The following is a 13,695-nucleotide window of genomic DNA, read 5'->3' on the forward strand; positions in this document are numbered from 1 at the left end:
TTTTAAAGTCTTGATTTAATTCTCCCTGGAATTCTGCCTGGACTTGGATCAAAGATACATTTCCATTTGAGGCTTTGAGATAGTTTCATTCTTTTTTGTTGTCACTCTTTTTGAGATGATTTTTGTTCAATCTTTTGTTCTAGGTTTGTATCTTTCGCTTTCCTGCCACCATAACAGCTCTTTATGGTGGGATTCTTTTTCTGTTTGTGCATCCTTCCCATGTACTTCTTGACTTGGGACCTTAGGTTAAAGCTGGACTCTGAGTACTTTGGGGGGAATGTTTGAGCTAAGCCTCTGTCCTCTTTTGTCCTTCTGCTTTCACAGCTCAGGCTGGGGGCCTTCAAGCTTTTAGCACTCCCAAATTGATGTAATCTAGGGTGAAGTCTGCTCTCTGCCCCCCTCTGTCTGAACTCTCTGCAAATTCCTGACCCAGCTTTGAGTCTGTTGAGTTGTTTCTGGTTGGAAGTTTCAGTGGTGAAAATGGTAGCTGCCAATTTCAATAATAGCTGCTGGAAGCAGTCACTATTAGCCCACTGGGAGGCTCTGTGGGTTCAGAGTGACTGAACTGCAGGCTTTCCCTTTGATCTAGGATTCTTGCCCTGGTTCTTCTACTGCAGGCTTCAGCCTGGGCTGGAGGCTAGAACTGAGGCCCTACTCTGCTCTTGGAAGCTTTCTTGGATTGCTTTCTTCCGAATGTGTTCCTCACTCAGTACCTAGCTAGAACCCACAACAGCAACTGCTCCTCTCTGCCTAGACCCAGGTACCCTCTTCAGTCTGTCCTAGATCTGTGACCCAAAACCAGGTGGTGGGCATCAGTTTCCAGATGGGCACCCATTCCTACACTCTGCACTAGTTCAAGGATATCTTGGAATACTCAGAAGACTTGGACATGGCAGACATGGAAGGCTTGGAAGACTCAGTGCTTCTTGCCCCACTCCAGAATCTTGGGTCAATTAGGCTCCTGGACAGACTTTGTCACTAGTACCCAAAGACCCCTCTGTCTGTCTCCCTAAGTCACCACGGACTGGGAAAAAGGACATACTGTAACTTTTTCTTGGCTTTCCAGATAAGAACATGTTTTGTTGTATTTTCTAGAAGTTAGTGGAGGAGGCTGGGGGAGCTGGACTGTAGGGCCTGCTATTCCACCATTTTGGCTCTGCTTCAGCCTCTGGTCCTCTTATCCCTCTTCCTTCCAACCAAAGCCCACTCTACTTGTTCTTTCACTCTTAGACCAGGAATCCCAGGTGATCAGAATAAGAATAACTATGACAATGCTATCTCACATTTAGATAGAGCCACAGTGGTCTAAAATAAAATAATGTCGGCAAAGCACTGGGAAAACCTTAAAGCACCATAGAGATGAAATGTTAGCAATTAAAAATAAGAAGAATGATCTTTTTGGACTGCACCTGGGATTTCACTAGTCTAGAGAACTCCCAGTGAGGAAAGTCCTTCCACTAATGCAAATCAAGACCTCCTCCACAACTCAGTCTTAGAAAGTTGTGTGGAGTTACTGAGAGAAATGACTTGGCCAAGGTCACAGAGTCATTATATGTCAGAAGTAGGATGTGAAGACAGCTCTTCCTGATCCAAAGACAGCCCTCTTTTCCCTTTGCCCCACTGCTTCTTCATAATAGTGACAATGGAAGTTTGTAGAGTAATATCATTTGAGTATCACAACAGTACTGTAGGGAGAAAGGATTACTAGCCCCATTTTATAGATTAGGGAGCTGAGGCTTAGAGAGAGTAAGTGTCATTACTAGAGTCTCACAGCAAGTTCCAGAGTCAAGAGTCAAACCCAAGGCCTCCTGGCTGCTGCTTACTCAGCCATCCTTGACAACATTGTCAATAACAGCCGTCTAACTTAAGAGTTTCTATTTTATCATTGAGCTAAGGGGGAGCCTTTGAAGCTGCTTGAGCAGAAGACCTGACCTTTGCCAATATCAATTTGGCAGCCATGTGAAAAATATATTAGGATGGGGAGAAACCGAAGCCAGGGAACCCAAGTAGAAGACCAATGCAATGATACTAGTGGTAAGTGGTGGCTTACTGAGCAGAGAGAGGGAGATGAAAGAGAGAGATGTTATGGAGGAAGACTTGACAGAACTTGGCCAGCACATACATATGGCCACCACAGACATATGAGATGAAGGAAATGGAAGAGATTGTGCCTAGCACAGAGTCTGGTACCTGATAGATGTTTGAGAAATGTGTGTTGGACTGGATTGAACTGAACTGAATGTCATCTAACTAGAGCAGTCCAGAGGAGGTGGGCTAGGATGGGGTGAGGACTGAAGACCATCGTACAATGTGGCAGAAGGCATTGGGGATATTGAGCCTGGAGAAGCCTGGGGTAGGGGTAAAGGGTAAGTAAGGGGTTGGAACATGACTTCTAGTATTTCAATGGTTGTCATGGAAAGGAGGGATTAGATGTATTCTACCTGGCCCCAGAGGGCAGAGCCAGGCACAATAAGGAATGTTGCAGAGGGGACTTAGGAGCAATGTAAGGAAAAACTCCCTAACTATGAAAGTGGCCCCAAAAGGGAGTCGGGGTCTGTCTCTCAAGAGATAGTAGGATCCCCCTGCCTGCGGACCTTCCAGAAGAGGTTAAGTAGTCACTCCTCAAGGGTGCAGTAGAGGGGGTTCCTGCTTAGATAAAGGTCAAACTAGATGCCCTCCAAGGTCAGTCAATAAGCATGTAAGCTCCTACTATGTGCCAGGCACTATACTAAGTGCCAAGGATACAAAGAAAAGCAAAAACAGTCTCTTCCCTCAAGGAGCTCACAATATAAAGAAGAAGACAACATGGAAACAACCAATACAAACAAGATACAGACAGGCTAATTTGGAGATGATCTCAAAGGGAAAGCACTGGTATGAAGGGAAATTTGCTTCTTGTAGAAGGTGGGACTTTAGCTGAGGCTTAAGCCAGGACACAAAGATCTCCAGAGGGGGAGAACAACAGGCAATGGGACACAGCCAAAGAGAATGGCCGGAGTCTGGAGATGGAGGGTCTCATGCAAGAAGCAGCAGCTTTGTCCCTGGGTTGAAAAGAAGTATGATGTACAAGACTGGAAAGGTGGGAGGAGGCCAGGTTGTGAAGGGCTTTAAAAGTCAAATGGAGGGTTTTATTTTATCCTGGAGGACATAGGAAGCTACTGGAGCTTATCAAATAGGTACGTGACATGGTCAGACTGGTGCTTTAGAAAGATCACTGTGAAAACCAAGCGGGATGGGGAAAAATGGGAGCAGGGAGTTATTGCATATTATTGCCCTAGTCTGAGTCTGAGGTGAGATTCTGGAATCCTATGAGTTTATGATTTTATCTATAAACCACCTGAACCAACACACCCATCAGGGACCCAGGCCAGAGGAATAGTTCCTCTCTTGCCCCTGTGCTGAGCCTGGCAGACTTGGCGTGAGGGAGACCGAAGGGCAGAGAGGCCCCACTGGCTAAGCTGAGCATGCCACCCAAGAGCCAACCCATCAAGCCCTGGGAGATGAGAAGCTGATGCCTGACATCTAGACGACAGAAGAGCAAAAGCTTTAGGAGTGCCAAGTAAACACAACTCTCAGCCCCAAGTTCATAGACACCCTGAAATCTACCCATGGACCCTTGGTGTAGTGGGAAGTTCCACTGGCCCAGGAGGCAGGACACCTGGGTCCTCTGTCCAGCACAGTCACGAACATGCCATGTGGCCTTGGGCAAGTAGATCTCCTCTTAGGGCCTTAGTTTCCCCACATGCAAAATAGGAATAATCCTCCCCCAGCCTCCCTCCTATGGCTGTTGTGAGTCATTTTTCTTGGGTGAATCCCTTGTTCTTCTGGGGCATCAATCAAATGAGGGGATATGAGCCGCTCTCCTCTGCCCTGGTCAGATCACATTTGGTATTCCAGTATTTTGGAAGGCCATTGATACATTTTGAGCTCCACCATTTTGGAAGGACATCAGTGATGTTTTGAGCTCCACCATTTTGGAAGGACATTGATGATGTTTTGAGCTCCACCATTTTGGAAGGACATTGATGACATTTGAGCTCCACCATTTTGGAAGGACATCGATGATGTTTTGAGCTCCACCATTTTTGAAGGACATCAGTGATGTTTTGAGCTCCACCATTTTGGAAGGACATCAGTGATGTTTTGAGCTCCACCATTTTGGAAGGACATTGATGACATTTGAGCTCCACCATTTTGGAAGGACATCGATGATGTTTTGAGCTCCACCATTTTTGAAGGACATCAGTGATGTTTTGAGCTCCACCATTTTGGAAGGACATCAGTGATGTTTTGAGCTCCACCATTTTGGAAGGACATTGATGATGTTTTGAGCTCCACCATTTTGGAAGGACATTGATGACATTTGAGCTCCACCATTTTGGAAGGACATCAATGATGTTTTGAGCTCCACTATTTTGGAAGGACATTGATGACGTTTGAGCTGGACCATTTTGGAAGGACGTTGATAAGTAGAACAGTGTCTACAGAAAGGCACTCAAGTTGGTGAAGGACCTTGAGTCTGTTAATAATCATAACGCTAACAACAACAGCTAGAATTTATATATTAATTCCAGGTGTGTACATCTCTTTACATTTCCCACTTGGCCATCCTCTTCTGAATTTCTCCATCATACTCCCCCCCCATGTGCTGGGTACCTTCTCTCCTCCCCTCCCCCCTTTCAACTTCCTTTAATGTGTTGCCTTTCCCATTAGAATGTTGTTTGAACAATCTGGCTAGCAGCTTCTGTGGGGGTATAAGATGCACCCACAGCCAGCACTCAGAAAGCTGCCAACAGCACAGGTTCTTCTGATCTGCTTAAGCAAGGGAAGCAAGGTGAAGGGGTTGACAAGCTTACTTTTAATTCAGCATTCAAATATTATTCAGTTAGTTCAGGGGAAAAAACCAGCACCCAGAACTTCAAAACAAAATGCAAACAAATTACAAACATCAACAGACTTTGTCTGATTCAATCCCAACACATAGTCACCAGAGTTCAACAAAGTTTCAACAGCCGGGTTTACAAGCTGGAGGGATCCTTAGCTACAGCTGCCCGGAGTCTGCTCATCAACACCATCTCCAGAGCCCTGCACAAATGGCTCTGTCCTTCCTTCTTATAGGGCTTCAGACATCAAACATCATCTGAATCACCAGAGCTCAGGCTCTGGTGATTGGTTCTTGAGTTGGCCCCTCCCCTTAGGACCCTGGGAGGTTCACATCCACATGGATTACGTTAACACCTAATGGGGTTTGGGCCCGGGGCTTAGCACCTAGTAAAGCTCACTGAGATAAATTGAGTCACTCAAAGAAAACAAAAGCCATTCTGGTTACACTCCACCCCTTGTTCTAGGATACATAATCTAATCAGCCATGTATCCTAGAACATACATTGTGATCCAATTACAAAGGAAACTAAAACATATCATTCATAATAAAGCAAAACATATCATTCAGTGACATTCCCAAATATTGGTTTACAATTCAAATGTGACCCACCGCTAGGTCCCAGCAAGATAATTTCTTCAATCAATCATTCCCAAAATAATTGTTAACTATTCAAATGTCCACCCCTAGGTCAAAGCAAGTTAATCTCTTAAGCTCATAAAGTGGCCAAATAAAGTGCTTCTTCAGCAGCACACTGCCAACACAGGCTTTTTCCCAGTACCCTGAGGCACGGGCATGCTTTAGTTAGTAAAGTCCTAAAGCAAACAGACAAACAAATAGAATTCTCTTGGGGATGTCTCCTCCCCAAACTGCCATTGCAGGCTTCCACGTGGCACCCAAAGTCCCAATTTCAAAGAAAGAGTCCAAACAAAGTTCTTTTAGGGTCTGTTCTCCCCATTAAGTTCCAGTCCCCGGTTCCAAGTACCAAGGGTCCGCTGGGCAATAAAGCCAACAGGGTGGGGTCCCTGGGGTCCAAGGCACTTCCCCCACCCCAACAAAAACAAATCCATGCCTCCATCCTGGATCCCAAGCAGCCCAAGCTGAAGGGACCAAAAAGGCAGACTCAGTGCCTTGCTGCAAAGTTTCCATCTTGCCCCAGGGCTGGACTTCAGGCTCCTGGGTTCCAACTCCAGCTGGCCTCACCTGGCTTCTTCTGGAATCCCGATGTAGGTGGTTCCCCATCTTTGTGCTCACCTCACCAAAGTCAGCTGGAAAGCAGCTCACTGCTCTCACCTTTCCAAAGTTCCCATGCAGGCAGTCTCTTGAAACAATATTTTGGCAGCCGCTGTATGCTTCCTCTTTCTCCTCACCAGCCCTTCCTGCCAAATCTGTAGGAAGGCTATTCTCCAAGTCTCCAAGGCCATTCTCCACTCCTGTTTCAAAACTCCATATACAATATAATCTCAAAACTTTCACCCTTTCAGCACAGTCCTCCAGGGCCAGGTTTATCAGCTTAAGCCCTGGGAAGAAGGGATTATCTCCTGCCCTGGGCCCCTGGGAAACCACGCCCAGCACTTCCACCGACCTGTTTTCCTTCAGGACTTTGTTGCTCCTGTGGCTGCACAGAACCATAGCCATTCCAAGTACAAAGAGCAATCCAAAAACTGGGAAACATTCAACCAACCTAGTACCCCAACATGCCATGCTTCCTTGTTAAAGCCAGATCCTGCCGACTATGCCATTTGTTTCAACAATCTGGCTAGCAGCTTCTGTGGGGGTATAAGATGCACCCACAGCCAGCACTCAGAAAGCTGCCAACAGCACAGGTTCTTCTGATCTGCTTAAGCAAGGGAAGCAAGGTGAAGGGGTTGACAAGCTTACTTTTAATTCAGCATTCAAATATTATTCAGTTAGTTCAGGGGAAAAAACCAGCACCCAGAACTTCAAAACAAAATGCAAACAAATTACAAACATCAACAGACTTTGTCTGATTCAATCCCAACACATAGTCACCAGAGTTCAACAAAGTTTCAACAGCCGGGTTTACAAGCTGGAGGGATCCTTAGCTACAGCTGCCCGGAGTCTGCTCATCAACACCATCTCCAGAGCCCTGCACAAATGGCTCTGTCCTTCCTTCTTATAGGGCTTCAGACATCAAACATCATCTGAATCACCAGAGCTCAGGCTCTGGTGATTGGTTCTTGAGTTGGCCCCTCCCCTTAGGACCCTGGGAGGTTCACATCCACATGGATTACGTTAACACCTAATGGGGTTTGGGCCCGGGGCTTAGCACCTAGTAAAGCTCACTGAGATAAATTGAGTCACTCAAAGAAAACAAAGGCCACTCTGGTTACAAATGTAGATTCTCAAGGGCACAGACGGCCTGTTTCTCCTCATATGTTTATCCTTAGCACCAGGCATATGGGAAGCACTTAATAAATATTTGTTGACTGACTGCCTTTGTGTGTTATCTGGTCATGAGGACAAGCTTATAAGGTAATGCTATTATTAAACCCATTTTATAAATAAGGAAATTAAAGCTGGAAAGGCAGTAAGTGTATGAGGCCAGATATGAACTCAGGTCTTCCTGACTCTAAGATTAACACTTTATCTGCTGTACCAACTACATTTGCCTATTGAAGGAACGGAGGGTCCTATCCTGGAGAAAGGAAAACATGGGGAAGAACATGAGTGTTGTCAGGATCTGAGTACCTGTCATTTGGGAGAGGCCACTAGGTGGCACCATAGTGCATAGAGCATGGAGCCTGGAGTCTGAAAGACACATCCTCCTGAGTTCAGATCTGGCCTCAGACCCTTACTAGCTGTGTGACCCTGGGCAAGTCACTTAGCCCTGTTTGCCTCAGTTCCTCATCTATACAATGAGCTGGAGAAGGAAATGACAAACTATTCCAGTATCTTTGCCCAGAAAACCCCAAATGGGGTCATGGAGAGTCAGACATGACTGAAATGACTGATTTGAAAGAGCGATTGGATTTGCTTTGCTTGGCCCCAGAATAAGGAACTATGGGTGGGAGTTGCAAAGAAGCACATTTAAGTGATGTCAGTCAGTAAGCATTTATTAATCTCCTACTGTGAACCAAGCAAAACCAGGAGCAATGGGAAAGAGCTGAAGAGAGGTTACATTCGGTTTGACATCAGGAATAAAAAACTTCCCGAGAATTAGAGCTGTCCAGAGAGGAACGAATGGCCTTGGGAGGTGGTGGGCCGCCTTCCCTGGAGATCTTCCCATAGAGGCTGGTGGTGACTTCTCAGGAGAGTTGTGGGAGGGGATTCTCATCCAAGTATGGGTTGGATTGCACAGGCTCTGAAGTCTCTTCCAGCTCAGAGATTCTGGGATTTTCTAGCCTCCCGGTCTAGGCTGGTGGGCTTCCAGCTCATCCCACCTCCGCTGCCACCTCCCCCAGCAGCTTGATCTCAGCCACTGTGGGGCAGCAGCTGTGGGGCTGGGGAGGAGCACAGGAGGATGGCATATGAAGAGACAGACCCAAGCCTAGAGAGGAGGTGCCTATTTATTGTTTTACAAATTAACAACTGTATTTACAATCCTTCCCTTGCCTTAGTAACACAGATCCAGATGGCTGATCCACTGATGATGCATGGCACCGGAACTCTTCTGAAGCCGCCCCAGGGGCCTATTGCCCTCTCCCTCCCTCCCTCCTCCCTAAGTCATCCCAAGGCATTTTGGGATACCCCTGCTCTCCGGCACTTCTGGGTAGTAAGACCTGACTTAGGCCTTATGTGACCTGTCCTTTTGTGTTCTCCCCAGGGGCCCATTGAGTAGTCCTGAAACAGAACTGACTATGCCTGGCCATCCAGTCCAGGCCCTGCCTGTGGAAGGTCTGGAGCCCCTCTGCTGGGACCTAAGTCCGCACCGCTGTCATCTCTCCTGTCCCTAGGGTCTTTATTTGGCCCAATCTATTTGGCCCAAACAAGGCTGCCACATACCCACCTATTGAGATACCAGCTGGAGCTGGTGGGAAGTGGACAGGGAAGCTGACCATCTGTGTTCTTCCAAGTGGAGGCTAGGTGCATAGGTTGGGACCCCCAGGCTTCTAGGAGATCCCGAAACTACACAGTCCCTACCAAGTACAGCCTTGCTAATGGCCTGAGCCACAGACAAAATCAGAGAGGTCAGAAAAGAGTGGGCCAGGAAAGCCAACCCTGGTGCAGTGAGCCAGCTTCATGGCCTGGCTCAGGGCACAGCCCGGGAGGAGGCATCATCAGGGGACCAATTCACTAGTCAGAAGGGACGGATTTGGGTGTAAGGCTCAGCACAGCCCGCTGCTCCCTTCCACTCCACTGAGCCCTGTGCTCCAAGGGCTGGCACGCAGTAGAAGAGGACAGAATGAGCCTGAGGAGAGGCTGAACGGTGGTGAGGGTGCTGGGTTGGGCCAGAGGGAGCTACTAAAGGTTTTGGAGGCTGAGGGCCAGCTCACTCTTGTTGTCCAGGAGAAACTGCTCACAGGCCTTGAAGGTGGTGATAAATTCGGATGACAGCCCTGCCACGTTGCTCGTCACGTAATTCAGTAAACTGGTAGTAGCCTGGTTATAGTAAGATACCTGGGAGGCAAGAGAGGCAGGCCCGGATCAAATCAAGCCAACAAGCATTTATTAAGTACCTACTGTGTGCCAGGCAATGTACTAGGGATACAAGGAAAGACAAAAACAGTCCCTGTCCTCAAGGAGCTGACAGCCCAATGAACGACATGTAAAAAACTACATCCCAGTAAGATATAGAGGATGAATTATACTAATTAGCAGGGGGAAGGCACAGGCAGGCAGAGGCATCAGGAAAGGCCTTTTGCAGAATGGGGTGGCATCAGATGGCACAAGGGGGTTAAACAGGGGGCCCAGGTCTGGGTCCTTCTCAGCTACAGCTGGGGAGGGAGGGACTGAGTCCTGGCAAACTCCTCCATTCTTTACTATAAGACCAGGCAGAGTGGTGTGGTGCTGTGGAAAGAAAACTTGCTTCAGATACCTCCTCTGATGCTTAACCTGTGTGAAACTTGGGGCAAGTCACACTGGGCCTCAGTTTCCTCATCTGTAAAGTGGAAGTGTCAGATGAGATGACTTTAAAGCCCTTTCCAGGTCTAAATGCCTGGTCTTGTGCTCTCTGCTCTATTATACAAGAGGGCCGTCCAGCCTTTGCTGAGTGTCTACGGGCTGTGGGGACATAGACATGTGACACATGGAGAGTCAGAGAATTGTAGACCTGAAGGCAAAACCCCCATCTTTGACCGCAAATACTAGTCTCCTCCTCATAATCCCTCACATTCTCGGGGAACCCCATGGTTTATAATCACTGCTCACAGCCATGGCTCCCTCCGATCCTCACAGCACCCTTGGGAGGGAGGCAGAGCACAGACCACTGTCTCAGAACAGTAGAGCTCAGTGGGTCTAGTTCGGCCCACATTTGACAGGGAAGCCCCCTCCCCAAATTCCCCACCAAGTGGTGAGTGATATACAGAAGGAGAAACTGAGTCTGAGAGGGGTCAAGTGATTTGCCTGAAGTCACACAGCCAACTAAGGGGCAAAGTTGGGCCCCAAGCCAAGCTGTAAGGCCATCTGGCCAGGGTGCTCTCCTGTAACTGCCCTGGACCCTCCCATCCAGGGGATTCTCACTCGATCGAGCCTCTGTGGGCACATTGCCCTCAGCTGGCCGCTGCTTTTACTGAAGTCTTTTCTCCCTCTTTTTTTTTTCTTTTTTAAACACGAGCTGGCCTTTACTTAGTACTTTAAGGTTTATCTCATTTGAGTCTCCCTGTGAGGTAGATACTATAATTATCCTCATTTTATAGATGAAGAAACCGAGGCCCACAGAAATTAAATGGCACTTTTATTCTTTGTTCTAGGAGACGGTTCTCTAGGGGAGGTACGTTGGTGAATAACAGGGGATACAAAAACAAAAGATGAAAATAAAAATGGAACAAAGAACCTTCCATATTGAAATCCCAGCTTTGCCACTTCCTAGCTGGATGGCCAAACCAATTCACTCTGAGCCTCAGTTTCTCCATCTGGAAAATGGGGATGCAGCTATTGTGAGGATTAGAGGAGACAGCCAGGGTAAAGTGCCTGAGGAATGCAGCCTTTTCTTCTCACTCCTCACTCATTCTTCTCCCACATTATTTACAACGTGGCAGAGATCTGTTTTGTATGACGTCCTATGTGTAATGGGTTTTGTATTTCTTGCCTTCTCCCTAGGTGGGACAAGGGCCAGAAGAGGGAGAGAAATTTGAACATTGAATGTAAAAAAGAGATCTTTGCAGCATGGGGTTGGGGAGAGAAGAGGGTCTGGGCAGGGGAGGAGACAGTCACAGAATATGGGGGCACCTGGTCCTTACCTTGGTTTGCTGATCCCCCTCCCTCCAGAGACAGAAGCCAGAGCAGAGGGTCTCTCCTCTGGTGTACTCAGGGGTCTTGGGGTATGTGGGCAGGGTGACTGACCTTAGGGCGATGACATAAGGCTCCCTAGAACGCAAGTAGAAGGATGTGATATGAAGACCAATCCATAGGAAGAGAGAGCCCCCCACTTTCTGTCAGGCTCGGGAGCCCAGGGCCGTCTCACCCTGGGGAGAGACGTCTCAGTCCCCTACTTGGCCCTTTATTTTTCCATCCGAGGGCACCTGATTCATGTGACCTGGTCTGAAGCCCTTTCATTTCATAGCTTGAGAAACAGTAAGGAACAGCCTCCTGCCCAAGGTCACACAGCCCATCTGTGATGAGCGGGCCATGGTGGAAGGAGCCCCGATGTCAGAGGACATGGTTCAAGGCCCGTTTATGACCCGTGTGCCGCTGGCAGGTCACTTCACCTGGTGGGCTTCATCTCAATATGAGGGGAGGTCCAACAAAGTGGCCTTGGAGGGGCCTTGCAGCTCTAGGCCCATAGCCTTACCCACACTCTTCAGCAGAAAGCAGGGCCCTCCAGCCTCCATGAGCACAGGTCTCCAAACCTCCACAGAGGCTGCCTGTGCAGATTCTCTGGCCAGTCCCCATCACACCAGAGACAGCTTGACTTGGACCTTCCTTTTCTTAGTCTATTTCCTAATTCATACCCAAATTATGTTTTTAGATTTCTTTAAAGAAAAAAATAGTTAGGCTCTAGCACTAGAAGAGACATTAAGAGATCATTTAATCCATCATTAACTCTCACCTGGGGCCCAGTCCCGAAGAGTGACTTGCCCAAAATCACACAACAAAAGAAGCAGAGAAGCCGGGGTTTAATGGAAATATAAAGACAAAAAGGAAAAGGATATAACAAACACAAAGATAAATAAAGACAGAGTATACGCAAAGTAATCCAAAGTAATTTTAAGAGGGACAGACTTAAAATATGGGAGAATCAGGAAAGGCCCCTCCAGCTCTGATATCCCCTGTCCTAAAGCCCCTCCCAGCCCTGACATCCCCTGTTCTCAGGCCCCTCCCAGCCCTGACATCCCCTGTTCTCAGGCCCCTCCCAGCTCTCACATTCCCTGTTCTAAGGCCTGTCCAGCTCTGACATCCCCTGTTCTAAGGCCCAGCCCAGCCCTGACATCCCCTGTTCTCAGGCCCCTCCCAGCCCTGACGTCCCCTGCTCTCAGGACCCTCCCACTTCTGACATCCCCTGTTCTCAGGCCCCTCCCAGCTCTCACATCCCCTGTTCTAAGGTCTGTCTCAGCCCTGACATCCCCTGTTCTCAGGCCCCTCTCAGCCCTGACATTCCCAGTTAGACTACAGTCTGTAACTGGACTTCATGCTGGACTTCCAGTCAGGAAGACAAGGCTTCCAGGGCCCCCTGCCCCCCTTACTAGCTCTGCAGCTCTGAGTAAGTGATGTAACTTTTCTAAGGCTCGTTTCCCCATCAATAGAGACACCAGGTTGTTGTGAGAGAAGGGCCTCCCAGGCGCAGCCACGTTGTGTGCTGTATGACTAAATGGCAGCCCTTTGTGTCTCCAGGGTCCCTCCCCTTCCCTGACTTTACAGTCTGAAGACCATAACCGAGGCCGGGAAAGCTCCATTTGGTGCCTCGAGCCTCAGAGAGAACTCGGGGCTGAGCTCACATCCAGCCTGACCCTTCCTCAGAGATTCGAGGAAGGAGCTGTCCAGCCCCGCCCGCTCACCCGCTGTCACACGGCTTCCTCCTGGAGGCCAGGAGAATGAAGTCCTGGGGCTTGCCTTCGGCTCCTCCGGGCATGGGGCTGAGGACATGGTAGATCGAGTCGTCCTCGTCTACCTGCTGCACCAGCTCTGCGCTCCTGCGGGGAGAACATGGACTGTGGGTGGGGGGGATCCACGAGGGAGGCATCTGAGCTGCAGGGGAAGGGAGGATCGATCCCTGGCCTCGCTCCTCCACACCCTGGGCTGTGCTGGGCTGCCCAGAACTGAATATTTCATTTCCCCATCTATTATTCACGAGAAGCAACATTGCTGGCTAGAAAAGATGGCCCCTCACACGCACCCTGCAAGCAGGGCAAGCTGGCAAGAGACTTACCTCAAAGAACCATGGACTCACGGAATATCAGAGCTGAGAAGGGTCTTGGAAAGGGAATGTCAGAGCTGGAGGGGCTTTAGAACAGGGGATTTCAAAGCTGGGAGGGAGCTTAGAGCAGGGAATGTCAGGGGGAGGGGCCTTAGAACAGGGGATGTCAGAGCTAGAGGGGGCCTGAGAACAGGGGATGTCAGAGCTGGGAGGGGGCTCAGAGGTCATCTAACCCAACCCCTTCATTGTACAGACGGGAAAACTGAGTACCCAAGGGGAGAAGTGCCTGACCTGAGGGCACAGTGAGCTCTCAGTAGAGACCCCAGGGGGCCCTTGT

General features: G+C 48.7%; 1 protein-coding gene across 1 annotated transcript in view; it reads right to left on the reverse strand.

The window, feature by feature from the left end:
* Positions 1-7,845: 7,845 nt before the first annotated feature.
* ACOT11 (acyl-CoA thioesterase 11) overlaps positions 7,846-13,695 on the reverse strand; it is a gene marked incomplete at its 5' end in the record, with an annotated part of 35,674 nt that continues 29,824 nt past the window's right edge. The window contains 3 exon segments of the mRNA XM_036753588.1: positions 7,846-9,463; positions 11,245-11,371; positions 13,000-13,134. Of these exon segments, the coding sequence (XP_036609483.1) occupies positions 9,308-9,463; positions 11,245-11,371; positions 13,000-13,134 (418 nt within the window).

The sequence above is a fragment of the Trichosurus vulpecula genome, chromosome 4, assembly GCF_011100635.1.
Source record: "Trichosurus vulpecula isolate mTriVul1 chromosome 4, mTriVul1.pri, whole genome shotgun sequence".
Lineage (NCBI taxonomy): Eukaryota > Metazoa > Chordata > Mammalia > Diprotodontia > Phalangeridae > Trichosurus > Trichosurus vulpecula.